This window comes from Vulpes lagopus, chromosome 3 (genome assembly GCF_018345385.1).
Source record: "Vulpes lagopus strain Blue_001 chromosome 3, ASM1834538v1, whole genome shotgun sequence".
In the NCBI taxonomy this organism is placed as follows: Eukaryota; Metazoa; Chordata; class Mammalia; order Carnivora; family Canidae; genus Vulpes; species Vulpes lagopus.
This window is the reverse complement of record NC_054826.1, coordinates 114895643-114923636: the sequence shown is the minus strand read 5'-3', so window position 1 is coordinate 114923636 and position 27994 is coordinate 114895643. Positions and strand designations below refer to the sequence as shown.

At 45.0% G+C, this 27994-nt stretch overlaps 1 protein-coding gene across 1 annotated transcript in view; it reads right to left on the bottom strand.

Annotated features, from left to right (window-relative positions):
* TMC7 (transmembrane channel like 7) overlaps nucleotides 1-27770 on the bottom strand; it is a 52975-nt gene extending 25205 nt beyond the window's left edge. Inside the window, exons 1-5 of the mRNA XM_041748530.1 lie at nucleotides 27629-27770; nucleotides 10974-11217; nucleotides 9975-10123; nucleotides 5614-5696; nucleotides 1066-1211 (exon numbers count right to left, since the gene is read on the bottom strand). Coding sequence (XP_041604464.1) covers nucleotides 1066-1211; nucleotides 5614-5696; nucleotides 9975-10123; nucleotides 10974-11217; nucleotides 27629-27695 — 689 coding nt within the window. The 5' untranslated portion in view covers nucleotides 27696-27770. The remainder of the gene's footprint in view (nucleotides 1-1065; nucleotides 1212-5613; nucleotides 5697-9974; nucleotides 10124-10973; nucleotides 11218-27628) is intronic.
* Between the last annotated feature and the right edge of the window lie 224 nt (nucleotides 27771-27994).

Here is a 27994-nt window from a genome sequence, read left to right as displayed (position 1 = left end):
TCCCCTTCCAGCCCTTCCAACTACATGCTGAAGATGGTTGAACTTTGTAAACCTGAGATCCAGAATGACTGAGGAGTCTACCCCCCTAACCCGTGTCCCTATTCAGAACTTCATACAAGAAAGATACACATTTTCTATTGTGTTTGTGCTGTCATCTTTTTAGAATAGTTGTTTGTTTAATTAATTAAAAGTGATAATAATTAATTAAAAGTGATGAATCAGGGATGCCTGGGGTCCCCACAAGGAGCCTGCTTCTCCCTCTGCCTATGTCTCTGCCCCTCTCTCTGTGTCTCTCATGAATACATAAATAAAATCTTTTTTAAAAAGTGATGAATCACTGAATTCTACTCCTGAAACCAATATTGTACCATATATTAACTGACTAAAATTTGAATAAAAATTTTAAAAATGCAATTTTCATATTCCTCACTATTCCTTTCTTGGGAATTGGCATCTCCCACTAAACCACTTGCCTACCATGGAAATACAAAGTTTTCATATGATGACATACTGGCTTTAGTTGAAAGGTTAGGGTTGGGTACCTGGAAGAAGCAGAGCCAACAAGTCTCTTCAAAAGGATTTCTGAACCTGTGACCTTGGAAGCTGCCACCAGGAGAATCAGAGATGAAGGAGCCCTTGCTTTTGACTGTTTGGAAGATGTATACCTATATCCTTATCCTTCCTGTAATTTGGAGTGTCCTCCCTTCCTTGGTTCTCTCAAATCCCCTTTACCCCAGTTAGTCACAGTTGGGTTTCTGCCACTTATAACCCAGTAGAGACCTGATTAGTATCCACATCAGCTCAAAGATAAGGTTAATACAGCACTGGCAAATGTGTGCAATAATGATTGACTGAAGAACCCCGAGGTACTGCTTCAGCTCCCAAATCCTGCCTCTGTTTCCTCCAGGTCTCCTCAGCCCACAACATATTCACATACCTTTCTTACTATAGCCCACTCTTGGACTCTGCTTACCTTTTGGGCAATGGCTCCTAAGGTCCATGGACCTCCAACCCCCAGCCATCAAGGGTAATTCAAAAAGAATACAATGACCTGATAAATTTTACCTTTTCACTATCCAAAGAAGGCTCAGAGCCAAGTAGGCAATTGTGCTTAACAAATAAGCCAGGGGCAGATCATATGTGAAGTTCTGAAATTTCACCCCATCAATGGTGTAATGTCCATAAAAGAGGCAGGTCTCCTCCAAGAAACCCTGAAACAAAGCCAAGGGCAATGAGGTCAGACTGGTGAGTTCACTGCAGGGAACCAGATCAGTCTCTGCCTCGAGGAACTCACATGCCAGTTCATCCCTGAATTTCTAGATACCAAAACAATCTCAGGGTCATAAGGAGTGCTCAGTTAGTGCTTGGGGAACAAAGCATCTATAAAACCTGAGCATTAAAAATACAGAGCTGTATGATCTGAAAATGAAATTAAGAAAACAACTCCATATGCAAAACAGCAGAAAGGGTAACATACTTAGGAATGGATTTAACAAATGAAGTGTAAACCTTATATTCTTAAGACTATAAAATATTGTCTAAAAACTTGAAGATCTAAATAAATGGAAAACATTCTCTGTTCATGGATCAGGAGATCCATGGCAATCTCCAAATTGATCTACAGATTCAACACATCCCTATCAGAATCCCCAGTGGCTTCTTTGTAGTACTTTACCAGCTAATCCTAAAATTAACATTGAATTGTGAGGGACCTAGAATAGTCTAAACAATCTTGAAAAAGAATAATAAAGTTGGGAGACTCACACATCTCAATTTCAAAACTTACTATAAAATAACAGTAGTCAGGAGACTGTGGTATTAACATAAGTACAGACATGTAGAAGGTTGTCAAGGTGCCACAGTCAGTTAAGCGCCCAACTCTAGATTTTGGTTCAGGTCATGATCTTATGGTCATGAGATTGAGCCCCCACATCCAGCTCAGTGCAGAGTCTATTTGAGATTCTCTCTCCTTCTGCCCCTCCCACTCATGCTCTTTCTCTCTCTCAGATAAATAAATCTTAAAAATAAAAAAAGAAGAAGAAGAATAGACACGTAGATCAATGGAATAGAATTGAGGCAAAAAATGAAACTATACATCTATGGTCAATGATTTTTGATAAAGGAAAGAATAGTTTTTTCAAGAAATGGTGCTGAGACAACTGGATTGTGCACGCAAAAAGAGAGAGAGAGAGAGAAGGAAAGAGAAAGAGAAAAAGGAAGAAAAAGAAGTTGAACCCCTACTTTATCCCATATATAAAAATCAACTTTTGGATTAAAGACTTAAGTACAAGAGCTAAAACTAGAAAAGAGGACTAACAGAGAAAACAGAGGACTAAAGTCTTTGTGACCTTGAATCTGTCAATGAATTTTTAGATATGACACCAAAAGCCCAAGCAATGAAAGAAAAAATAAATACAGCTTCAACAAAATTAAAAACTTCTGTGCTTCAAAGGACACTATCAAGAAAGTGAAAAGATAAGGCGCCTGGGTGGCTCAGCTGGTTAAGCACCCAACTCTTGAGTTTGAATCAGGTCATGATCTCAGGGTAAGGGACTGAGCCTTGCATCAGGCTCTGTGCTAAGTGTAGAGCTGGCTTGGGATTCATTCCTTCTCCTTCAGCCCCTCCACTCCTCCCTGCCCCCCGCTCAGGCAATAAATAAGTAAATAATAAATAAAATCTTTAAAAAGAAGTGAAAAGAGGGACGCCTGGGTGGCTCAGCAGTTGGATGTCTGCCTTCAGCACGGGGCGTGATCCTGGGGTGCCGGGATCGAGTCCCATGTCAGGTTACCTGTAGGGAGCCTGCTTCTCCCTCTGCCTGTGTCTCTGCCTCTCTCTGTGTCTCTCATGAATTAAAAACAAACAACAAACAACAAAAACCCACAAAGAGATTCTACTTCACAAACTAGGTGGCTATCATCAAAAAGTCAGGTGAATACCAAGTGTTGGTAAGAATGTGGAGACGCCATAATCCTCATACACTGCAGATGAGAATATAAAATGGTGCAGCCACTTTGGAAAAGTCTGGCAGTTCCTTAAAATGTTACATACAGGGTTACCATTTGACCTAGTGATTCCACTCCTAGATGTATGCCCCCAAAGAATTAAAAGGATATGCCCCCAACAAAAACTCACACATGAATGTTCAGGGCAGTATTATTCATAATACCTAAAAAGGTGTAAACAGAGATGCTGGGGGAGGGGGAGGGTGCTCAGTGGTTGACTCTCTGCTTTTGGCTCAGGTCATGATCCTGGGGTCCTGGGATCCAGGCCCCCATCAGGCTCTCCACAGGGAGCCTGCTTCTCCCTCTGCCTATGTCTCTGCCTCTCTCTGTCTCTCTCATAAATAAATTTTTAAAAATTAAATCTTAAAAAAGAACAGGTGTAAACAACCCAAATGTCTATCGTGAATGGATAAACAAAATGCAGTATATCTGCACAATGGAATCTTATTTGGCGGGGACAGGGAATGAAAGACTGTTACAATATGGATGAACCTTTAGAAACTCACTAAGTGAAAGAAGACAGAGACAAAAGACCATGTACCAGACCATGTATATAGATCATGGTTGCTCAGGGCAGGTTAGGAGGATTGGCAGGGGATACCTAAAGGGTACAATATTTCTTTTTGAGGTGATGAAATTATTCTAAGATTGACTGGAGTTACTTCTATTTTTCACTCTACAAATTCTGTATTTTTTATGATAACCATGTATTCTTATATTGAGTATTTAAGCAAATGTTTTATTAGAACAAAATGTAGAAACAGTAGACTCCACCTTTAATGCTTCTGAAAGCTGGACACACAGGCTATAAAAACTTGTCCAACTACGTGAAACCTGTTTTAAATTGCCCCAGGTTGGTATTAGGGCTGTCATCAATATCAACCTCAAAGTAATGTAACATTATTGGCTAAGATTATAGGGCAAAGATCCAGTGGGCCTAGAAAATAATCCTTCTGATTTGATCATGAGCTCAACTCTTTTCAGCAAAGACAAGCTAGTGTCTAAAGATATTAATTAATTAATGACAAAGACAGAGAGTACATGAGAGAGAGCATAAGCAGGGGGAGGGCAGTGGCAGAGAGAGTAGTATACTCCCCACTGATCAGGAAGCCTGATGTGGGGCTTGATCCCAGGGCCCCAGGATCATGACCTGAGCCAAAGACAGATGCTTACTGACTGAGCCACCCAGGTGCCCCAGCAAGCCACTGTTTAATCTCTCTGGCCAAGTCTTCTCTCATAACATATAATTTAGGGAACATTTATGACCAAATGCATCTAAGTGTCCTACAATTTTTCCTCTAAGGAAGGAGGTTATGGTGTGTGGAGAGCCACAAAGAAAAACTTCTTTTGTGGGATATCATCTACAGAAATGAGGCTAACAGCAGTTCTGGGAATCTGATCCCCCTTTGCTTTCACTAATGACCTTGGGTTAGTCACTGAATTTCTTTCCTCCTCACATGTTCTATATAGCTTCCATTTCTTCTTTTGCATAGTGGGAATTTTATTTTATTTTATTTACTTATTTATTTATTTATTTTTAAAGATTTTATTTATTCGTGAGAGACACAGAGGGAAAGGCTAACCCCACAGGTAGAGGGAGAAGCAGGCTTCCTGTGGGAAGCCCGAAGCAGGACTCGATCCCAGGACCCTGGGATCACGACTGGAGCCAAAGGCAGATGCTCAACCACCTGAGCCACCCAGGTGCCCCTAAAGGAGTGGTTCCTAACCAGAGGCAATTCTGTTCCCCAGGAAATATCTGCAATGTCTGGAGACATTTTTGATTGTCACAACTATGGCTGCTACTGGCATCTAGAGGCCAGGGGGGCTGCTAAACTTCCTCCAGTGTACAGGACAATCCCCACAATGAAGAAGTATTGGATCCCAAACATCAATAATGCTGAGGTTGAGAAATCTTGGTCTAGGAGGCAGAGATGGCCACTTTTCATAGCTACATCTTATTTCCTGAAAAAAAGTGGGATAAACAAATGGAAGCACACACCCAAAATTAATTTTTAGAAGAAAGAAGATAAAACACCTTTGGAATTACTGTAGGAAGGATAAGCTTAGTTCCAATTTGGAGCAAGGGCTCAAAACCTAGAGATAAACAGACTTTGAATTTCAAGTAATGTATAAGAACATGTATAAATGTGGTGTGTGCACACACACACACGGGCACATGTATGCATGACTCATATCTTTGTGTGTGATTTCTGGGAGGAAGAGTCATGGCTTTCATCCAGGTGGTCTGGGACCCCAAAATGTAAGGTTTTATAATGTTTGAGAAATTAAATAATTCTATCTGGGTTTATTTTCACTGAAACTTCTTTCTTTGGGAGAACTCAGTATTTGAGGCAAGTCAATATGAAGGTGGCAGAGACTAAGAAAAGGCCAGTGGCTGAAAGCAATAAAATCTATTTCCTGCATATTTTAGCAGCAAGTGAGTGAACATTATCCTTGCTGTTGAAGTCACTGCAAAGCCTGTTTCTTTTTCTAGTTAGTACTTGGGTCAACTCTTGTGTCTGGGTCTAAATGCAGACATTCAGGAATCTGACCTTTAAATTACCCCATGTTCAGTCTATTGAGGGTACAAATACAGAATTAAATACTTACAGTGCCAGAGAGCAAGTCTATGACATAACTATAAAAGTAAATGAGTCCAGAGCTACTTATTGGATATACTGTGCATTGAACATCTGTAAAAAACAAAAAGAAGAACATCAGTAGAAAACAGTTGTACAGTCTCTGTAACTTGTCTATCAAAGTTTGTGTAAATATGCATGCACGTGCATATACATTGAGAGATGTCACATCAAATTATGTATGGATGTGTTTGTGAATTTGTGGTTTTCTATTTGTCATGCAAACCACAATCCACCAAGTAAGGCAGGATTTTCTCCTCTCACTATCTTCCCTACACATCTATAGATATATGTCTTTTTCTATTCATTCTGTACGTGGGTCAACTTAACAGCATGTGTTTTCTGTTTGTATTGGTATGTTGTGGTTTCAGGTTCATGTTTGCACATGCTTTGGAATATGTGATTGATAAAACTGTGATTCCACTGTAAGCACATCCAATTTTAAAAGATCTCTACATGTGGGTAAATAAACATACAGGTTCATTAAAACAGCCTATATATTTATACATGCACAAATAACCAATAAATTATTTGCATACCAATTTTAGTGACACTATTGTATCCTTAAACAGCTAATTCACTTTTTCTGTATCAGTGAGCTATTGCTGTGTAACAAATAACTGCAAAGTCTCAGTAACTGAACATACCAAACATTTATTTTCTCATTCATGGAGCTGTGTTTCAGTTCATTGAGCTGATTTAGGCTGAGCTAGGATGGACTCCAGGCTTCCAATTGGGCTCAGGTCTGCACCATATGCCTTTATTCTGGGGCCCAGGTTGAGGCAATGGTTATCTGGGTGATGCTCTTCTCATAGGCAGGCCAACCACACAAACCATTTCAAGCAAATACTCCACTGGACAAAACAAGCCACATGGCCAAGTGCAATACCAATGAGGCAGAAAGTATTCTCTGCCTACAGTGGGAGGCCCTATAAGGTCACAATTACAGGAGAGGGATACAATGAGGAAATTAACCCAATATACCACTTCTCCTGTAGGCCTTAGCCTCCCCTTTGTTAAAAAAAGTTGGGCCAGTTCCTCCAAAGGCAATTCCAGTTTTTGTATACTTGCTATGGACTGAATTATATTCCCCCTATCTGGCCCAAATTCATATGCTGAAGCCCTAAGCCCTAATATGACAGTATTTCGAGGTGGGGCTTTTGGGGGGTGATTAGGTTTTAGATTAGGCCATAAGAGTAGGTCCCCATGATGGGATAGTGTCCTTTGACAAGAAGAGGTGTCAGAGCTCCTTCTCTCTCTCTCTGTGTGTCTCTCATGAATAAATAAATAAAATCTTTAAAAAAAAAAAAAAAGAAACTATGTCATCCTAAGAGGTATTTTCCTCCTGGCTCTATGTCACTCAAGATTTAAATGTTTTTTCCTAATTTTATATTTTGGCACAATTTCCAGTTTTTGTATACTTGCTATGGACTGAATTATATTCCCAATGGTGCAAGACAGGACTCAATATCTATGGTTTCTTATAGGAGTATCTAGTTGACTCAGCACTGTTTAGTGAAGAAGCTCGCCTTTCCGCAGTGAACTGCAGTAGTGCTTTTGTAACTGACCACAAATGTATGAATATATTTCTGAATTCTCACAAGTCACTTTGTGAATGAAAACCTCCAGAAAGGTCATCACTAAACAAGAAAGGAAGCTGGGCATGGTGGCTAAACTCCTCGGCTCAGAAGCTTTTTGGCCTGGATCAAATCCTTTATTTCCTGGATCCACCTCCTCCTACTCTCTGAGCCATGCAAATGATAAATAACTATGAGAAATGTTCTGAGGATTAACTAAGCCAATATGAGTAAAATGTTTAACACAATGGCCCATTCATAGTAAAGGCTCAATCAGTGTTAGTTCTTATTATATCACATCAAACATCATGATGTACTTAGATCTCAAAAAAGTACAGCTAGATGGTTATATTTTAAGTGAGCTTATGGGGATCCCTGGGTGGTGCAGTGGTTTGGCGCCTGCCTTTGGCCCAGGGTGCGATCCTGGAGACCCGGGATCGAATCCCACGTCAGGCTCCCGGTGCATGGAGCCTGCTTCTCCCTCTGCCTATGTCTCTGCGCCTCTCTCTCTCTCTCTGTATGACTATCATAAAAAAAAAAAAAATTTAAGTGAGCTTATGAAGCCCCTTGTCATTTCATTTACAGTCTCCCAATAAAACAATTTAAAATAGGTGCTTCACTGAGTAAGTTACCAAGAGTAGTTTAAAGATTTTATTTTATTTATTTGAGAGAGACAGAGAGAGAGAGAACACAAGGGTGGTGGGAGGGGCAGAGAGAGAGGGAGAAGCAGACTCTCCACTGAGCAGGGATCCTGACATGGAGTTCGATCCCAAGACTCAGGGATCATGACCTGAGCCAAAGGCAGATGCTTAAGCCACCCAGACGCCCCTGAAGAGTATTTTAAAGGTCTTAAAATATTAACAGTGACAGCATTTCTTCCATTCATCCTGCTACATTCCCTACAAACTTGACAAAATTCCCATTTGAGCAGATTTGAGGAGTTGTCTGTAAATCGTTTTTGCTTTATAGTAGAAACTATGGGGGCAGCCCTGGTGGCTCAGCAGTTTAGCGCCTGCCTTCCACCCAGGGTGTGATCCTGGAGACCAGGGATCAAGTCCCATGTCAGGCTCCCTGCATGGAGCCTGCTTCTCCCTCTGCCTGTGTCTCTTATGAATAAATAAATAAAATCTTTAAAAAAAAAAAAAAAAAAAGAAACTATGTCATCCTAAGAGGTATTTTCCTCCTGGCTCTATGTCACTCAAGATTTAAATGTTTTTTCCTAATTTTATATTTTGGCACAATTTCCAGTTTTTGTATACTTGCTATGGACTGAATTATATTCCCCCTATCTGGCCCAAATTCATATGCTGAAGCCCTAAGCCCTAATATGACAGTATTTCGAGGTGGGGCTTTTGGGGGGTGATTAGGTTTAGATGAGGCCATAAGAGTAGGTCCCCATGATGGGATAGTGTCCTTTGACAAGAAGAGGTGTCAGAGCTCCTTCTCTCTCTCTCTGTCTCTCCTTCTCTTTCCCCAAGAGCACACAAAGACAAGGTCATGCAAAGACACAGTGAGAAGGCAGCATGGTCTTGAACTTTCAGTCTCTGGACTATAAGAAAATAACTTCTGTTGTTGAGGCCACCCTGACTAAGGTATTTTGTTACAGCAGCCAGAGCTGACCGACCATACTATAACCCAATATAGAAAAGTAGGGGGACACCTGGGTGCCTCAATGGTTGAGCACTTTCCTTTGGCTCAGTCCCTGATCCCAGAGTCCCAGGATTGAGTCCCACATCAGGCTCCCTGCATGGATCCTGCCTCTCCCTCTGCCTATGTTTCTGCCTCTGTGTGTGTGTGTGTGTGTGTGTGTGTGTGTGTGTGTGTGTGTGTGATGAGTAGATTTTAGAAATCCTTAAAAAAAAATATGGAAAAGTAGGGATCTTCAGTATTTTCAGGGCCATGGGCACCTCTGGCAGTCTGCTGAAGCCTAATGAATCCCATCTCAGAATAACATCTTAGAGACACCTGGGTGGCTCAGAGGTTAAGTGTCTGCCTTTGGCTCAGGGTGTGATCCTGGAGTCCCAGGATCAAATCCCACATCGGGCTTCCTGCATAGAGCCTGCTTCTTCCTCTGCCTGTGTCTCTGCCTCTCTCTCTCTCTGTGTGTCTCTCATGAATAAATAAATAAAATTTTTTAAAAAAGAATAACATCTTAAATGCACCAAAGATTAGACTATATGTTAACTAACAAGAATTTAAACTAAAATATTGGGGGGTAAAATGGAATCATATATGCAAAAATAAAATAAAATAAAAATAAATGCACCAAATACGGGGCACCAGGCTAGCTTCGTTGGTAGAGCATGTGACCCTTGATCTCAGGGTTGTAAATGTGAATCCCATGTTGGGTGTAGAGATTACTTTAAAAAATTAAAATCTCAAAAAAATAGTAAATGCACCAAATAAAAATGGACATATGGTTATAATATTAAAAACCAAATTTGTGCTGGAATAATACATAAGCATCTTCACCGGCACATTAAATAACAAGACCTAGTGGCAGATCTTACAGATTTACTGCTGCAATTTCAAAATAGTGATAAGCATAAATGATATTCCAAGATAACTGGAAGGGACAGGAAAATATGTGACAAAGATACAGGTTCTGCTAATCCTAACTGGTGCAGTTGTTCCCATTCATCATGGAAGGAAGTGCTAAATTTCATCTAGAAGTTAGAGAAAAGGAAGCTATACTTTCCCCCCAGCCCAGTAGTCTTCTGCAGAGGAGCACATGCAGAGTGGGGGTGTGTGGTACCTTCTATGCTGCGAATGTCCTTCCGCCACAGCTCCAGGTGGGTGGTCATCTCACGAGCCTTCCCTATGAACCTCTTCCAGGATTTGCTGCTATACCGTTTCCACTGGTCCCACTCAGATAAATACTTCATCTGGGTCTCCTGAATGTTCCTGCGTTAATAAACAATCATGACAATGATAATGAAAGTGTCATCAAGCCTCAGCATCAAATAAAACCTCAGCCAAGATGATGTGAAGCCCTCATACACTGCTGGTGGAAATGTAAAACGGGTTGGCCACTAGGGAAAACAGTCTTGATATGCCTCACAAAGTTAAACATAAAAATACCATATGACCCAGAGATTCCACTCCTAGGTAGATATCCCCCAAAGAACTGAAAACAGGGTCCCAAACAAAAATTTGCACATAAATGTTCATAGCAGTACTATTCGCAACAGCCAAAAGGTAGAACCCAAATGTTCACCAACCAATGAATGGAAAAAATGAGGCATATTCATCCCTATGATGAAATATCATTACCATAAAAAGGAACAACATACATGTCACAACTTGGTTGAAGAAGCTTGAAAACATTATGCTAAGTGAAGGAATCCTGGTACAAAAGGTCACATATTGTATGATTCCACTTATCTGAAATGTCCAGAATGGCAAATCTAGAGAAAAGAGTATAGTAGTAGCTGGCAGGGCCTGAGGGAAGGGGAAACAGGGAGTAACTGTAGACAACAGTGAGGTTTTGGGGGATTGCAGAGCCACAAGATGGACAGAGCCTGGGTCCCTGAATGACTACAAAGTTTCCCCTTGATCTGAACCTAGGACTCTTAGGTGAAGAAGAAATAAACTGAGCTATTACCTGTTTGGGTAACTTTGTTACCACAGCTTGGTTGACCCTAAGTAATACATTCTAATTATGTAAACTCTTTAGGAAATGCATTCCATGCATAAAACACACCTCTGCCCAAAACAGACATCAGATGCCTTCTAGATGGCCCACCAAACAAACCTTAGCCTCCGCTTCTCAGAGATGTTCAGTGCATACTTCCGAATCGATTGGCTGTTGAGGTTTTCAGTGATTCTTCCTTCCAGCTGGGAACTGTAAGAGTCTGTCGGCTTCAGCAAAGTACCACTTTGCTTGTCTCGAGAAGGAATGGTTGTCCTCCTGCGTGCAATGGACCGATAGCTTGGCAATTCTTGAAGGAAATTCACAGGTGGAGAAGAAAAGAAACTGGAGTCCAAAGAGAGACTCTCTGGGCAAGAAAAAAAGAGAGAAAGATCCATCATTGACTCCAGTGAACTTAAGAGCCAAAAAAAAAAAATTTTTTTTTTTTTTTTGCATTGAGACTTGTGTCTCAGAGGCTATACCTAAATCTTGCAGATGGTCACTAGCCTGCATCACTGACAAAGGCATTTGTACCTTTGTTATCCTATTTACCAGGTTGGTGCTCAGAACAATGACATCAGCTGCAAATGGGTTCACTTTCAGCAGATGCATGTACAAATATGCTTTAGGTTACATGATAACTGAGTTCCAGTGTTTGGCTGCAGTCACTACCAAATGTGTGACCTCAGGCAATTATTTAAACTCTTCTACATTTGTCAGATAGGGCTAGTACAATTTGCCCCAACTATCTTCACACAGTGTAGGCTATAATGATGTATGGGATAAAACTCTGAAAAGCATAAAGCACTATGCAAATGCATAGTGATAACATCAACACCAATGACAACAATAATAATAGCATTGACAGAGCATTTCCTGTGCACCAGGCACTGTGTTAAAAGCTTCACACAGAATCATGGATCTGGGCTGGCCGTGTGATCTGCTCGGACCAACAGAATGCAGTAGAAGTGATGTTGTCCAGTTCTGGGCCTTGCCAGCTTCTATTGCTCCCTGGATCCCAGTTACTGTCACATGAACAAGCCCAAGCTAACCTGCTGAAGGATATGACCACTGGAACAGGGATGGTCACCCCAGCTGAGACCATCCCAGACAACCTACAGTCAGCTGTCAGCCAGCTGACCACAGATGCCCACACATACTGAGGTAGGTACTACTATCAGTACCATTTTACAGATGAGAAAATAAAGTAGATGGGTTTCCCCAACCCCATGCCCAGGTCCTCAAAGCCATGTATGGTCAGATTCCTGTCTTGTCTCCAGTTCCTCAAGCTCTCTGCCCCCTAATCACATATTTTTTAAGGATCTTTCAGATACTAAGATGAGCCCTGTTCCTTCCTCCTCAGAGCCTTTGCAAATGCTGTTTTCTCTGCCTGGAATGAACTTGTCACACCTATTTATCCTATTAGCTCCTACTCAAATGTCACTTCCTCAGGGAAACTGCTCCTGCCCCACTGCACTATTATAGGTGCCTTGTCACACATTCCCCCACATACACACTAAGTCCTTTACAGCACATCACTATTTGTAAATAAATACATAATATTTGTAAATAAGTTCATTTGTGTGACTGTGTGAGTACATCTGTCTCCTCCAGGAGACTGGAAATTCTCAGAGGGCAAGAACTGTGATGATTTCTTCACCACTGCACCCCAGGACCTAGCACCATTCTTGATTCAGAGAGGAATTCAATAAATACTCATTGGATGGATGGATGGATGGATGGATGGATGGATGGATGGATGGACAGGAAGATGGATGGATGGATGGATGGATGGATGGACAGGAAGATGGATGGATGGATGGATGGATGGATGGAGGATGGATGACATTACTATTTTGCCAATGCTTAACCTGTGAGTGGAGGCGCTGAAAACAGAACCAGGTCTTCCTGACTCAAAAATCTGTATTTGCGGGACACCTGTATTTGGCTCAGCAGTTGAGCGTCTGCCTTTGGCTCAGGGTGTGATGCCAGAGTTGCAGGATCCAGTCCCACATCAGACTCCTTGCATGGAGCCTGCTTCTTCCTCTGCCTGTGTCTCTGCCTCTGTGTGTGTGTCTCTCATGAATAAATAAATAAAATCTTTTAAAAAAATCTGTATTTACTACATCAGGCCACCGCTGGAGGCCAAGTTTTGCTGTGCCTTATGCAGGGGTCTAAGAAGGGAGGGCCTTCCACTGAAGTTGAGGGATGCTACCTTCAAGATGGGTTTTATGCCTGATTCAGTTTTTGTTGTGGAAAGACTACCTTGAATGGAGATAGGACAGAGAGAGAGGAAGTAGAAAATAGCCATAATTATCTAAGCAGTTACCCCCCATAGGCAACAAAACTTCTAAGACTTAATATTAGATGCTTGGTTGGAATCCTGACTCTGTTGTTATTAGTGTTGTGTGTCTTTGGGAAAGTTACTTAACCTCTGAACTTGTTTCCTCCTCTCCAATATTCATTCAACAAATGTATTCATCATGTGTCAGATCTGGAGCTAGAGATACTGCCTCAAACAAAGCAAATGCCCTTTTCACACGGCACTTATATTTAGACGTGGGGGCAGGGGAAGATTAGACAGTAAATAGGTGATGAATATTATGCCAGGAGGTGGTAAGTGCAAAAAAAAAAAAAAAAAAACAGAGTAGGGTCTCTCCCATTTGCAAGGGAGGCAGGAACATATATGCAACGTTGGGATGCCTCCATCTAGGTTCTGATAGGTGGGTCAGGTATGGTCTCTGCACTAAAGTAGCATTTAAGCTGGGGCTGAATAGAGGACATGAGCCCTGCGGATATTTGGGGAAGGGCATCCCAGGAAAAGGAAACAGCAAGTGCAAAGGCCCTGAGGTGGGTGTGTGTACAACATGCTTTAGTAAGAGCATGGAGGCCTATGTGGCTAGAGAAGAGTGAATGAACAGCAGCTTCATAGGTTCTGTTGTTCCTGACCCCTGATAAGCCACACCAGCCTCTCTGCAATCCCCTTCCCTTGAGTCTAGGCTAGATCTGTGACTTGCTTTAGCCAGAGGTTGCAAAAGAAATGTTGCTCAGCCAATTCCAGCCCCAAGCCTTAAAAGGGCCTGGAAGTTCCCACTTTTGTGCTGCTGGGACCCTCAGGCCGTCGTCTAAGAAGTCTGGCAATGCTGCTGGGAGAGGAAGAGGCCCCAAGTGTCCAAGGATGAGAACCAATTCTGGCCAGTGAGAACCAAAGTCTCTGGCTCTGACCCCAGCGAGCTGTTGCAGCCAGTCCCCGGCCCTTGCGTCATCCTCAGCAAGCACTGCCATGGGCATGAAGAGGCCCATATGGAAGCTCCAGACCCAAGAGACATGACACACAGCAGAGCAAACCATCTCTGCCATGCCCTGCTGATTTCCTGATGCACAGAATCAGCAGAAACAATAAAACGCAGAAGCCATCATGTTTAGTTTGTTGATAACAATAGGTAACTAGACTAGGGAGCATGGAAAAGCAGGGGTTCTAGAGAGATGGCTGGGGCCAGATTGAGTCAAACTCTGTGGGCTGGGCATGACACTTGGATGAGGCCAACTGGAAGCCGCTGAGGGCTCTGAGTGCATGCTGAGATCTGACCACATTTTAAAGGATCGCTCTGGAGGCTGCCGGGCTAAGGATGAGCCCTACCACAGGGGCCAGCACTGGGCAGGGGGAGCCAGCCAAGGCCTTGCTCTCTGGATGGGAGTCTGACAGTGCAGATTTGTAACGTTTGCCTCTCTGATGAGCATGTTCAGACACAACGGAACAGCTGTCCCACTGCAGATGACACACAGCCACGCGCCTGGAGCCCTGCCAGTTGCCAAGCCCAAGACTGTGAATCTCACTCAACCTTCCATTTCCCTGCTCAGGAACACCCTGAGGATATGCTACATTTCCTTTAGTAACAGTGGCTCCCTAGTGCAAAGGAGGGGGGGGCAGGCGGGGGCCTGGAGGCTAAAGGGTCCAAGCCCTGGCTGGAGGCCACTCCTTCTGGACAGCAACAAAGAGCTCTTATGAACCACAAACAAAGGTCTTTGAAATGGAACAGCACCAACCAACTGAATCTTCAGCAACTGTAGGGTGAGGGACCAAGGGTTGGGGCTGGAGCCTGGGTTGGCTTGTCACCCACGAGCTGGGCCACAATGACCATCTCTGGGTCACATGTTTTTCTTCTCAGGAATGGGGTATATAATACCACAGACGTCATTGGCGTGATCATGAGGGTGGCATTACAAACGACCCAAATAACATTATGTAGGGTTTACCAAGCAGTAACCTTGTGCCAGGCTATGGGAGGTACGTGTCACCACACTTACAACTCTGAACTACTCTTTAAATAGGATCACCCCATTTTACGGATGAAGAAACTGAGGTCTGGAGAAGTGAAGGGCCCACTCACACAGCTAGTAAGTGCTGGAATTAGGAGCCTCTCACAGGCCTGCCAAATACCAAAGCTGTAGTCCTCACCATAAGATGATTCAGCGGGCCATGGATTTGAAAGTGCTTTGTGAACACTAAGAGAAATTATTTAATTTTTCCTTCATACACTCATATTCATATTTCACAACAGTCCCTGGTAGAACACCATATTTTCAAAATGGCCATCATCGCAGAGGAAGGAAGGATTATTCCTCTTCAGATGTTCTTGGGAAGCGTTTCATCTTCAAATAGAAGGAAAAAAAAATTCCAATCATACCTTTGAACGCAGGCCTCATTATTTTTATCACTAGGATCCACCTCCGCTTGTTTTCATACAGGACCAGACATTGGTCAAAGCATGACATCACCTGATTTCTCACGCCAACGTGCAGCAGTAGACAGAGAAGGCTTCACTGCCCTGGCTTTTCAACGGGGAAAACGGGACCCAGAGAAATGGTGGCTCACCCAAGGCATTGCCATCAAGACAAACTCCTGGTTTTGGCTTCCTAGACAGGTTTCATCATCTCTCAGAGCCTTGCTTTTCTCATCCTTAGAGAATAAGAATGTCTCATTATAGTTCCTGTCAGAGGTTCTCCTGAGGTGGCCCAGCTGGAGTGTCATCCCAGCATGGCCTCGGAGTGCTATGGTCCGTGTGTGGGCTGCCTGTGGGCTGTCTGCGTGGGAGGCAGGAGCATATATGTGACATTGGGATATGCCTCCATCTAGGAATGTCTAGAATCTGGTAGCAATTGGGAGAGGATTATTTAGGTGGGAAGATGAATGGGTAATTACAGGAGATGTGGGGGCAGGGGCAGGAATTAAGTCCTTTTTTTTTTTAAGATTTTATTTATTTATTCATGAGAGACACAGAGAGAGAGGCAGAGACCCAGGCAGAGGGAGAAGCAGGCTCCATGCAGGGAGCCTGATGTGGGACTCAATCCTGGGAATCCAGGGTCATGCCTTGGGCCAAAGGCGGTGCTCAACCGCTGAGCCACCCAGGCGTCCCTTAAGTACTTTTTCTGACATCTAGTATTCTTCTGGGTTAAGGACAAAGGTAGTCTCTCTGAGACTTAGAGCAGCGTCTTGCTCATGGAGAGCCCTCCATCTGAAGGAGGGGCAGAGGCAGGTATACCTGGACAGCATCCTTAGGTCCCAACTACCTTGACAGTTCTTTTCACAGGCCGTGAGATCCTCTACATTCCCAGGATGTGGGCACAAGCCAACCGTGATCCAAATGGGACTAAAACTACCACCAACTTCCTTCGTGTGCCTGCCAAGAACCTAACCCAACCGTATTTGGTGCTGGGTTCACTTCAGGGTTTTTCTTCCCACTCACAGAATCCTGGAAACTCCCGACAAGAAGGGACCTTCTGGGTCATCTGGTCCAGGACTCTCGCCAGCCGCTGGGGAAATTGAGTTCTGTTTGACAAATTGTATGGAACCCCTCTCTGCAGGAGACTCTGGAGAGAAGGAAGGTTTGCAGATTTACTTCCTGTCTCAGTGAGCTTACACTCACTCCTTCAGCCTTATCTCCTGACAGCCCACCCCACTGCACTCATCCCTAATTCTATCCTCCTCCCTAACTGTTCACTTGCACCTTATCTCCAATCCTCTCCCTTCCCCAGTAGGACTGCAGCCCCCAGAAGAGCAGGGACCCCACCTCTCTTGCACTGCTCAGTTCCCAGATTCTAGCACAGAACCAGACACATGATGGATGTTCAATAAACACCTGCTGAACGAACGAATGAATGAATGAATGAATGAATCAGGTGTGTAGGGTACAGGCAATGTTGGCTCATCTACCAGGCAGACCAAAGCATGTGTTTAGCACACCAGCAAAGCAGGGGCATCAAAGAGTGAGAAAAAGGGACACCTGGGTGGCTCACCAGTTGAGCATCTGCCTTTGGCTTAGGGTGTGATCCTGGATTTTGGGGATGGAGTCCCACATCAGGCTCCTTACAGGGAGCCCGCTTCTCCCTCCGCCTATGTCTCTGCCTCTCTCTCTGTCTCTCTTTTTTAAAAAGTGAGAAAAAGATTTAAGGAATGTAAGTACTGAATACCATTCTTTTTTATATGGATTTTTTTTTTTCACAATTGAAAAAAAAATTAGGGCAGCCTGGGTGGCTCAGTGGTTTAGCGCCTCCTTCAGCCCAGGGCGTGATCCTGGAGACCTGGGATCCAGTCCCACGTCAGGTTCCCTGCATGGAGCCTGCTTCTCCCTCTGCCTGTGTCTCTGCCTCTCTCTCTCTCTCACTCTCTCTCCCCCCCCCCACCATGAATAAACAAATAAAATCTTAAAAAAAATTCTAAAGGAGAAAAAATAAGCTGGCAAAAAATAATGATTGGGATGTTGACCGTATATTATATTCTGTACCTTATAGAGGAAGAATATAATATACGGTCAACATCCCAACCATTCTTCCTATTTAAGGTACAGAATATAATATATGGTCAACATCCCAATTAGAAGCCCTATTAGATGTGTGCTTTGCTGTTATGTCTCAAGAAATGATCAAATGGCTTGTGCACATCCCATTTGAGATTACCAATAAAGCAATGTATACACTGATTTCAGAACTTTTTGGGCTTCTTTCCACTCATATTCTTTAAGATTGCTTTTATTTTGGATGCTAACTAGGGGTGGGGTACCCCAAGTAATCTGTGCTCACAGCTAACTCTAACCCTAACCCGAGGGCCCAGGGTCCAGGGCATCTAGTTGAAGCTGCTAGGACATCTCCACCAAGTGGTCCATGGCCACAGTCCTATGACTACCCTCTTCCTGGAAAGGCGACACATCTGCCCATCCACCCATTCATTCAGTTGCTCACTTAAAAACATTTACTGAGCAACTGCTAGGTGACAGCCTTCAATATGACACACAAATTCCCTTGTCTTTATGGGACTTATATTCTAGCCAGAAGAGACCAATAGTAAACAAGCCAAGAACAATATATTGCAGATATTGAGAGCATGTGGAGGAAAATAAGGCATGGATGGGTTTGGGCAAAGCCTATAGGAAGGGAAGGAAAGAGCCACATGGCTATCTGGGAGAAGAGCATCCAAGGGAGAAAGAAGAGTAAGTGCAAAGGGCCCGAGGCAGGACTGTGCCCAGTCAGTTCAAGGAACAGGAGGGAGGCCAGTATGGATAAGGAGAGTGATGAGTGGCAGGGTAAGAGTTTTGGGGAGAAACAAGCCAGACCACACAGGGTCTGTGGGCCATGGTGAGGACTTTGGCTTTTAGTCAAGAAAGGAGGAGAGCTATGAAGGGTTTTGAGCAGTAGAATGACATAATCTGACTCAGATTTAGCAAGAGCTCTCTGGCTGGCCCTGTGGCTATTTCTGTCCTTGAGCTGCACAGGTTGGCATGGCTATTTCCCATGCCAGGCCATCAAATGTCAGGCTGCACTGTCCTTTGGCAATGATAAAAATGTTCTATATCTGCACTGCCCAGTGCGGTGACTACTAGCCATGTGTGGCTCCTGAGCAATTGAAATGTGACTGGTGAGACTAAGGAAATGAATTTTTAATTTTATCAGACTTTATTCAATGTCTATTTGCATAGCCCCGTGTTGCCAGTAGCTACTGTGCGTTTTTCTGAGAGGGGAGGACCCAAGGGCCTTGGGAGCCTCCTCTATCTGCCAGACTTCAGAACTGCCAGCCTGGGAGGACCTGTGTGAGTCATACCACCTGGCACCTGGGTGGGGCCTATGGACTAGCCGGGTCCAAGGCTTTATGACCAGATGAGTAAACAGTCTCCAAGAGGAGTGACTAACAAGGTAATCAGAGTGACGCTGGGCCCTGAACCGGAGTCTCCTGGTTTTCAAGTGAGTGGAGCATCTGGTGGCCTCTCTGGGGAGCAATCACTGTGATTCTCAGTGATAATAAGCATCTGTCTGAGGAGGTGACAGATATAGTGGTTAAAAGCACAGCTTCAAAGGCCCACTCCTTGGATTCGAATCCCAGGTCCACCTGTTACCTTGTTGACCATTCCGCCTCAGTTCTCCCATCTGTAAAATGGTGATAGTAGTTCCTGACATGACCATCTTGAGGATTAGATGGCTATTATATGCTTGGAAAACAGGTCAGCAAGGGGCACCTGAGTGGCTCTGTGGTTGAGCATCTGCCTTTGGCTCAGAGCATGATCCCGGGGCCCTGGGATGGAGTCCCGCATCGGGCTCCCCACACTTCTCCCTCTGCCTATGTCGCTGTCTCTCTCTGTGTCTCTCTTGAATAAAAAAATAAAATCTTTTAAAAAAAAAGAAAAAAAACAGGGACACCTGGGTGGCTCAGTAGTTGAATGTCTGCCTTTGGCTGAGGTCATGATCCCGGGGTCCTGGGATTGAGTCCCACATCAGCCATCCTGCATGGAGCCTGCTTCTCTCTCTGTCTATGTCTCTGCCTCTCACTCTCTCTGTGTCTCTCAGGAATAAATACATAAATCTTGAAAAAAAAAAGATTAAAAAAGAAAAAACAAAAGAGGTCAGAGAACGTTACTATTTCCTTACTGTTATCACCTGAGTCTCTATCACAACTATTCATCTATGCCATCATTACAGGAAGCAGCCATAATCCATAAATGAATGGGCATGACTGTGGGTTTTTTTTGTTTTTTGGTTTTTTTTTGCATGACTGTGTTCTAATAAAATTTTATTTATAAAAATAGGCGGCAGGCTGGATTTGGCCCGTGAGTTGCAGTTTGGCAGACCCTTGGCTTAGAGACCCTTGGGCCCTAGGCTTAGTGCCTGGCACGTTGTGCTACACATCTGGTTATTTGTTGATGAATCCAATGTACAGAAAGATTTTATATTTGCTGTAAGGGACCTTACTACAGACCAAGCTACTTCTTATGTGGAGTGTTTATCTCCCTTGGCCAAGACTTCTACAAAAAAGATTTCTAACATTTCTGGAAGCGACGACAAAAACAGCGAGACTTGATGGAGCATTCGCCATGCACCATGATTATTATACCAAACCCTTTCTATACTTTTCATCTGTGATCCTATTACTTTACCACATGGGTCCTTCTTATGTGTTACCTTCATTTTGCAATAAAGAAAGTTCAGAGAGGAATTCTGGCCAAGGTTGAGCCAAGTTCTGAACCCCGAGGGCAAAGACCTCGGAGTTTCTTTTTCACTCGGACACCCTGGCAATTAGCACGGTGCCTGGCACATCTTAAATCAAATAAACATCTGTCCAATGAACACACAGACACGCGGGTTCTAGAGTCACGACATTAATGCCCTTCTGTTTCAGTAGCTTGTAACTTCTCAGAGCCTCAGTTTCTAGGGGGGGTAAAATGGGCAAATAATACTTGGTGAGTTGCTGTGAGTAATTCAAGAAACTTATCCATTTGAGTCCAAAGTCAAACTGCTGACTGGGGCCAACCAGGTCCTCAGGAACTGGCTTCTGCTCGCCTGACCTCATCCCCACTAGTCCACATCGAGGCTGCAGCCTGCACCCTCCCCAAATACACCAACGTCATTCCCACCTCCACCCTGTGCTCTTGCTGGATGCCCCCCTGGATGCTCCTTCTACTGGATGCATTTCATATGACTGGTGCCTTTACACCCTTCAGCCTCGGCCCCAAAGTCCATGCCTCACAGAGACCTCTCTGACCATCTCAGCTAAGTCAGCCCTCTCCCTCTCTAGCTCCTCACTTGTTTATTTCCTTCTTGGCAGTTATGGCTGGCTATAACTACCCTATATCCCTCTTTACCTGTTCAGTGAGTGTCTCCCCCACTGGACTAGATGCTTCCTAAAAGCATGTCTCTCGCCTGCCTCTTTCACCACTAGGTTCCTCTCCCTGGTACTGGGTCTTGGTTCAGGCAGGCTCAGTTCCCTTCTCCCCGTCCTGCTGGTGTTGGGGAGGGGGGAGCCCCACTGAAGGTCTGGGTGGTCCCACACTACCAACAAAGCTCCTTTAAAAAGCAACCAGATTGCAACAAAGCTTACAACACTGAAAAGTCATTTCCCCCTTTTATCCCTCTAAATTCTTCACTTCCTGAAAAAAAAAAAAAAAAAAAAAACACAAAACAAAAAAAGTCACCAAGGGCCTTTGGGCCTAATCTGGCCTGAGTTGCTGGGCAGAGCTCACTTGGCCTCTTCAGACAGAGGGGAAAAAACAACTCAAGTCAGATGGCTGGCTCACCAGAGAACCATTGTGGCCTTTGGTGGCCTGTGCAGTCTCCGGCTACGTCGAGACCTGCAGAAGATCCCTCCCTCCCAGGAAACCTTTCAGGGTGACAAGTAACCCCGATGTATGGCCTTAGCAGATAAGGACAACAAAATAAACCCTGCAGGATGAACGATAACTTGTCTTCCAGTTTAAGACAATGTGTCAGACTACAACAACCCAAATAGTTGCTTAACCATAGAACTAATAGTGTAACTCCAGAAAGTGCTGGTATGCAGCACATGAAATCATCAAGTCTTATAATATTAAGGCTAGAGAAGGCCTAAGTAATAATAACATAATAATATAATAATAGCAACAGCTACCATTTGAGTGCTCAGTGCCTGCCAGGTGTGGTGCTAAGTCCTCAACCAGGGCACCTGGGTAGCTCAGTCAGTGAAGTGTCCGACTCTAGATTTTTGGCTCAGGTCATGATCTCAGGGTTGTGATGTCAAACCCCAGCCTCATCCTCATCCTCAGGCTCTGAGCTCAGTGAGGAGTCTGCATGAGACCCTCTCCCTCTGCCCCTCCTTCCGCTGCTCCCCCACCTGCACGTTCTCTCTCTCTCTCTCTAAAATAAATTAATAAACCTTAAAAAAAAAAAACAACACTTTCTCAGCAACCCTAGCAGATAGGGGGTATGATTATCCCCATTGCACAGGAAAGAAAACTGAAGGTCACAGAGGTAACAGGACTTGCTCAAGGTTACCCACCTGATAAATAGCCACACTGGGATTTGTACCTGGGCCAGGCAGGCTTCATAAAAACTACTTCCAGATGTTCTGTTTATCTTAAAGACAAAACAAAAAACAAACCAAGTCCTAGTGCTCCTCACAGAAGGAGTCTAAAGAGGCTGTTTAGTTTTTAGCCCTTACCCTTCCAAGTGTTCCTGCTCCAAAGGCCCAGACCAAGTCCCACCTTGTGGAATATGGGGTAATTCAAATAAGTCACCCACCACCCAGAGTGGTGCCCTTTGAGGTGGAGAGAGGTGAGTGGCTCTGAAACCATCCCAGAAGTTGCAATCCCATGTAGTCACAGCATATTGACAATCAGGTCATCTTGGTTGAGTCACTTGGGTTTCCCCAATGAACAATGGGGTAATGGTCACAGCAAACCCCTGCATGAGGGTTAAGAGTCCTGGAGTTTGGCCAATCTTCAAAGAGTTAAGCAGAGAATGACCATATGATCGAGTGATTCCACTCTGAAATTTATACCCAAGAGAGCTGAAAACAGATGTCCAATCAAACACTTGTACACAAGTGCTCACAGCAGCATTTTTCCTAATAGTCAAAAGATGGAAACAATCCAAATGTCCATCAACAGATGATGGATAAACAAACTGCATGCAAAGGAATATTATCTAGCCGTAAAAAGGAATGAAGTCCTAATATGTGCTACCACATGGATGAACCTCGAATATACTACTTATGCTAAGTGAAGCAGTCACAAAAGGTCACACTATGGTATGAGCCCATTTCTATGCAATGTCCAGGACAGGTAAATTCACAGACAGAATGCAGATTGGGGGTACCCAGGGGCTGGGTGGAGGGGGAATCTGGGAGTGATAGCTTATTGGGCACAGGGTTTCCTCTGGGGGGGATGAAAATGTCTGGGAGCTAGATAGAGATAGTCGTTGCACAACACTGTGAATGTCCTAAATGCCACTGAATTGTATACTTTCCAAATGGTTGGCTTTGTTATGTGAATCATACCTCAATTTAAAAGTCATTGAATGCGTGCTAGATGATCTAGTATGAAGTACTTACCAGATGGAATATGGTAAACATTTGGTTGGGAAAAGTCACCAAGAGTCATTCCATTCAGTAAACATGGAACATGCCAGGAACCATGGGGCTGAGGGGCCTGGGGGATGAGCAAATGCCTCCTGTGGGTACTTGAGATAGGGCAGGGTCTTTGGCTCTTCCGGGAGGTGACATTCAAGCTGCAATCAGGCAGAGGAATAGTGACTGCAGGACCTGAGAAGAATAACCCTGGAAGAGACCAGTGGGTGGCTTGGAGCCAGGCGGGGAGTAAGGGAATGCAACAGGGATCAGGAGAGGTAGCCAGGGGCTGGCTCACAGGGGCAATCCTTTCTAGAGGCCCTGGGAGAATGTGGTCTTCCAGATTTTACTTCTATCAGAACCTTCCCTTAGAGTGGTGGAAACTGAGACAAAGTCATTGTCTGAACTTGGGTCTGTTCTATTCCAAAATCCCTGCTCTTAAAGATAATACATCTCAAGAGAAGCAAGAATATAGCTCAATGGACTACACTGGCCAGTGGGCCATGTGGATACAGAGCAGGGACACAGAGTCCAGTCTGTGAGAGGAGAAGCAGTCAGGGAAGGTTTCCAGGAGGAAGTGACACCAGATTGAAAGAAGGAATATGCTTTATAATAGAATAAGGTAATGAATGGCACCCATGGCAGAGGGAACAGAAGTGGCTTCACAGGCTCTAGAAGCATCATAGGACCAAATCATGAAAGGCATCCACTCAACTAATATTTACTGAAGGCCTACTATGCACCTAGCACTGGGGACATGATGGTGAGCCAAACAGGCCAGCTCTTGTCCTCCTAGTAGGCTTATCATCTAGTAGGGAACAGAGGCATTAATAATAACAGTTAACACTTTGATGGTCCTGTGGCAACCAGTCTCCAGGGTGGCTCCCAGTGATCCTCTCCCCCTAAAATACCCTGACACTCACACCCTTCCATGGGTCCTTTCTACACTGAACAGGGCTGGCCCACATGACCAAAAAGATATTGCAGAAATAACAGGGTGTGATCTCCAAGAGCAGATGATAAAAGACCTTAATGGCTTCTTCTTTGCTCTTTCCTGGATCAGAGGCTCCAGAGAAAGCCATGTCCACGGGGCACTTAAGCAGCTTCGGGGAAGTCCACATAGAGAGGCTTCCTGCCAACACCCAGTGTCAATTTGCCATCAATATGAGCAAGCCATCTTTGAAAGGGATCTTCTGGCCCCAGGCAAGCTTTCAGAGGACTGCATCTCTGGCCCACACCATGAACTCAACCTCGCAGGAGACTCTGAGCCAGAACCAGATACGTCATCCCCAAATTCCTGACTTGCAGAAACTGTGAGATAAGAAGTGATTATCACTGTTTTAAGCCTGTAAGTTTGGGGATAATTTGTTACATGGCACAGATAACTAATATAAGTACTTACCAAGCTTTTTATGTAATTAACTCTCTTAATCCTTATACTGACCCCTTGAAGTAGATACTATCATTACTTCCATTTAATACATAAGGAAACCGAGGCACGAAGCACTTAAGTGCCTTGCCTAAAGATAAGGGCAGTACACGGAAAATGAGGAGTTGCATCTAGGAATCCACAGTCCAGATTCTCAACCTCTACACCATAGCTGCCAGTGTGGCTTTTGGTACACTTCATTCACCCATTCATTCATTTATTCATTCAACATATATTTAGCATCTACTAAGTGCCAGACACTTTTCTAGGTCCAAGGAGAAGACGACAAAGTCCCTGCTTTTCATGGCATCCACATTCTACAAGGAGAGACAGCTAATAGACAAGAAAACAATCAAACCAGGTGACTTCAGATGGTGGTAAGTGCTCTGAAGAAATAACCAAGAGAATCAGTTAGGAGAAGAGAGAGAGATGGGGGCACTTCTTCAGACAGGGTGGTTCCAGAGGTCTGCCTCTCTGAGAGGACATTTGAGCAGAGATCTGAAAGGAGGAGGAAGAAGCTTCCATAGGAAGATCAAAGAGAAATGTAGCCCGAGCAAAGTGAACAGCTGGTGCAAAGGCCCTGAGGCAGTAACTATATGTTGGAGGAATGGAAAGGTAGTGAGGATAGCTGGAGCTGGACAGATTAAGGGAGGGTCATAGGTGATGAAGGTCTAGAAAGGTGGGCTGGGATAGAATCACCAGGCCTTACCAGCCACCACAGAAAAGTTTGGCGCTTAGTCTTACTGCAATGGGAAACCACTGGAAAGTTTTTTTTTTTCTTTTTTAAATTTTATTTATTTGTTCATGAGAGACAGAGAGAGAGAGAGAGAGAGAGAGAGGCAGAGACACAGGCAGAGGGAGAAGCAGGCCCCATGCAGGGAGCCCGATGCGGGACTCGATCCCGGGACTCCAGGATCATGCCCTGGGCAGAAGACAGGCGCTAAACCGCTGAGCCACTCAGGGATCCCCGGAAAGTTTTAATTTAGGAGGGGAATGATGTGATCTGTTTTATCATTTACAAGGACGTATATTTCCCAATCTGTAAACGAAGGGCCCTTCGTCTCCAGCCCTGCTCCAACTTTCCTCCAGCAACCGTCCTCCTGTGATGCCCATAGAGCGGGCCACCATTTACAAAGTACAATAAAGTTACAAACGTGGTCCCTTCTGAGCCTCCCAAGACGTTCTGGTGGATACAAGGTCATAAAGCACCATTTTTCCGAGGGACAGGGAAGACCTTTTAGTCAGAGGGGTCAGTTAAGACACTCCTAAAAAGATGTTAAAGAGTCTCCTTTAACACCCAGCAAAAATCCAAGATACATGAATCCCATGCCCTCTATTATGGGAAACCAGGGTCAGCAACTTAAATGTGATGGATTGTGCTCAAACAAGAGGAAGATAAATGGAAACCAGCTAGAAAAATACTTGAATGGCTATCACTGAAAGGCTGAAGTGGGGCAGCCCCAGTGGTGCAGCGATTTAGTGCTGCCTGCAGCCCAGGGCATGATCCTGGAGACCCTGGATCGAGTCCCACTTCAGGCTCTCTGTATGAAGCCTGCTTCTCCCTCTGCCTCTCTCTGTGTGTCTCTTGTGAATAGATAAATAAAATCTTTAAAAAAAAAAAAAATGAAAGGCTGAAGTGGAGCTGGTGTCAGCACTTAATAATGACCTAGAAAATAATAAGGATCGATCAGAACTGACTGCTGTTTTCTGACTCCTGAGCAAGTTCCTGGGGTTTGGATCTCTCTAGATATCTTTCTTTTTCTTCTAGACATGGAGAACACTCCAATCAGAGAGAGTCCTGATGCCCAAATCTCCACTCATGGTTTACTGTAAATCCTTGCAACAAAACTTCTATCCTCAAACTGAAATAAAGGAAACGCTGCTTATAAAACTCACAGCAGGGTCCTGTGTTTTGTTAGGGACAAATGTAAGATGGGAATGCTCTAAGGAAGCCCGCCTAGGTGCTGCCAACTAGGTGGCAGTTGTACATGCTTCTGTAAAAAACAAACAAACAAAAAAAATCAGTGTTTACAGGATACTGTAAGTTTTACTCAGTAAGAAAGGACAAAGATGGGGATCCCTGGCTGGCTCTGTGGTTTAGTACCTGCCTGCAGCCCAGGGTGTGATCCTGGAGGCCCGGGATGGAGTCCCGCGTCAGGCTCCCTGCATGGAGCCTGCTTCTCCCTCTGCCTGTGTCTCTGCCTCTCTCTATGTCTATCATGAATAAATAAATAAAATCTTTAAGAAAGAAGAAGAAAGAAAAGAAAGAAAGAAGAAAGAAAGAAAGAAAGAAAGAAAGAAAGAAAGAAAGAAAGAAAGAAAGAAAGGCAAGAAGAAAGGACAAAGATTGTAACGCTTGGCTGGCCACCATTCACTGTGCCCATGTGAAAGAAAGGAAGAAAGAAAGAAAGAAAGAAAGAAAGAAAGAAAGAAAGAAAGAAAGAAAGAAAGAAAGAAAGAGAAAGAAAGAAAGAAAGAAAGAAAGAAAGAAAGAAAGAAAGAAAGAAAGAAGAAAGGACAAAGGTTGTAACGCTTGGCTGGCCACCATTCGCTGTGCCCATGTGCCAAGCCCTGGGCTACGCAGGCCCTTCACGCTACTTTCCTGGCAGCTGACGCCCCCGACATCCTCGCCCCGGTCTACCGCCGCAGACCCTGAGGCCCAGAGGAGGCAAGCCGCTTTCCTAAGATCACACAGCAACAGGCGGCCAAGGCAGAGCTGGTTTGTAACAGCAAAGCCTCAGGACTTGGGAGGCGGGCGCCTGGAGCCGAGGAGTGGGGCTGCGGGGCTCTCCCCCGGTCCTGGGCGCTGCTAACAGGGAAGGGGTCCCCCGAGCAGGAGCGGGCCGCCGGGGCTCCCCCCGGGAGGGGCGAGGATGGGGAGCCCGGGGTGGGGTGCAGGGGGGTAGGAGGGGCCCGCTTTCCGCCCGGAGCGGGCAGGGGGCGAGCGGCTGGGCCCGCGCCCCGGCCTCGCTCCCGCCGCCCTACCTGGGTGCGCGAAGGGCTGCCCGCTGCGCCGGGCCGGCGGGAGCGCGCGGGCACCGGCCTCGCTCATGGCCGCGCCGCGCCCCGGCCGCCAGGACCCGGACCCCGCTCCCGCCGCCGCCGCCGCCGCCGCCGCCAGCTCCCGGAGCCGAAATTCCAGGTTCCGGCGCGGACGTCACAGAGCCCGGGGCGGGGCGCGGCGCCGAGGCGGCTCTCGGCCCGGGGCGCCCCCGGGGGCGCAGGAGCGGGGGCTGCGGGGGCTGCGGGAGCCCCGGGGCGCGCTGAGAGGCTCCCCCGCGCGGCCGAGACGCGGGGCGACCCAGCCCCGGGGGCTTCCTCCAAGGTCGCGACGGTTATTAGTGCAAGTAA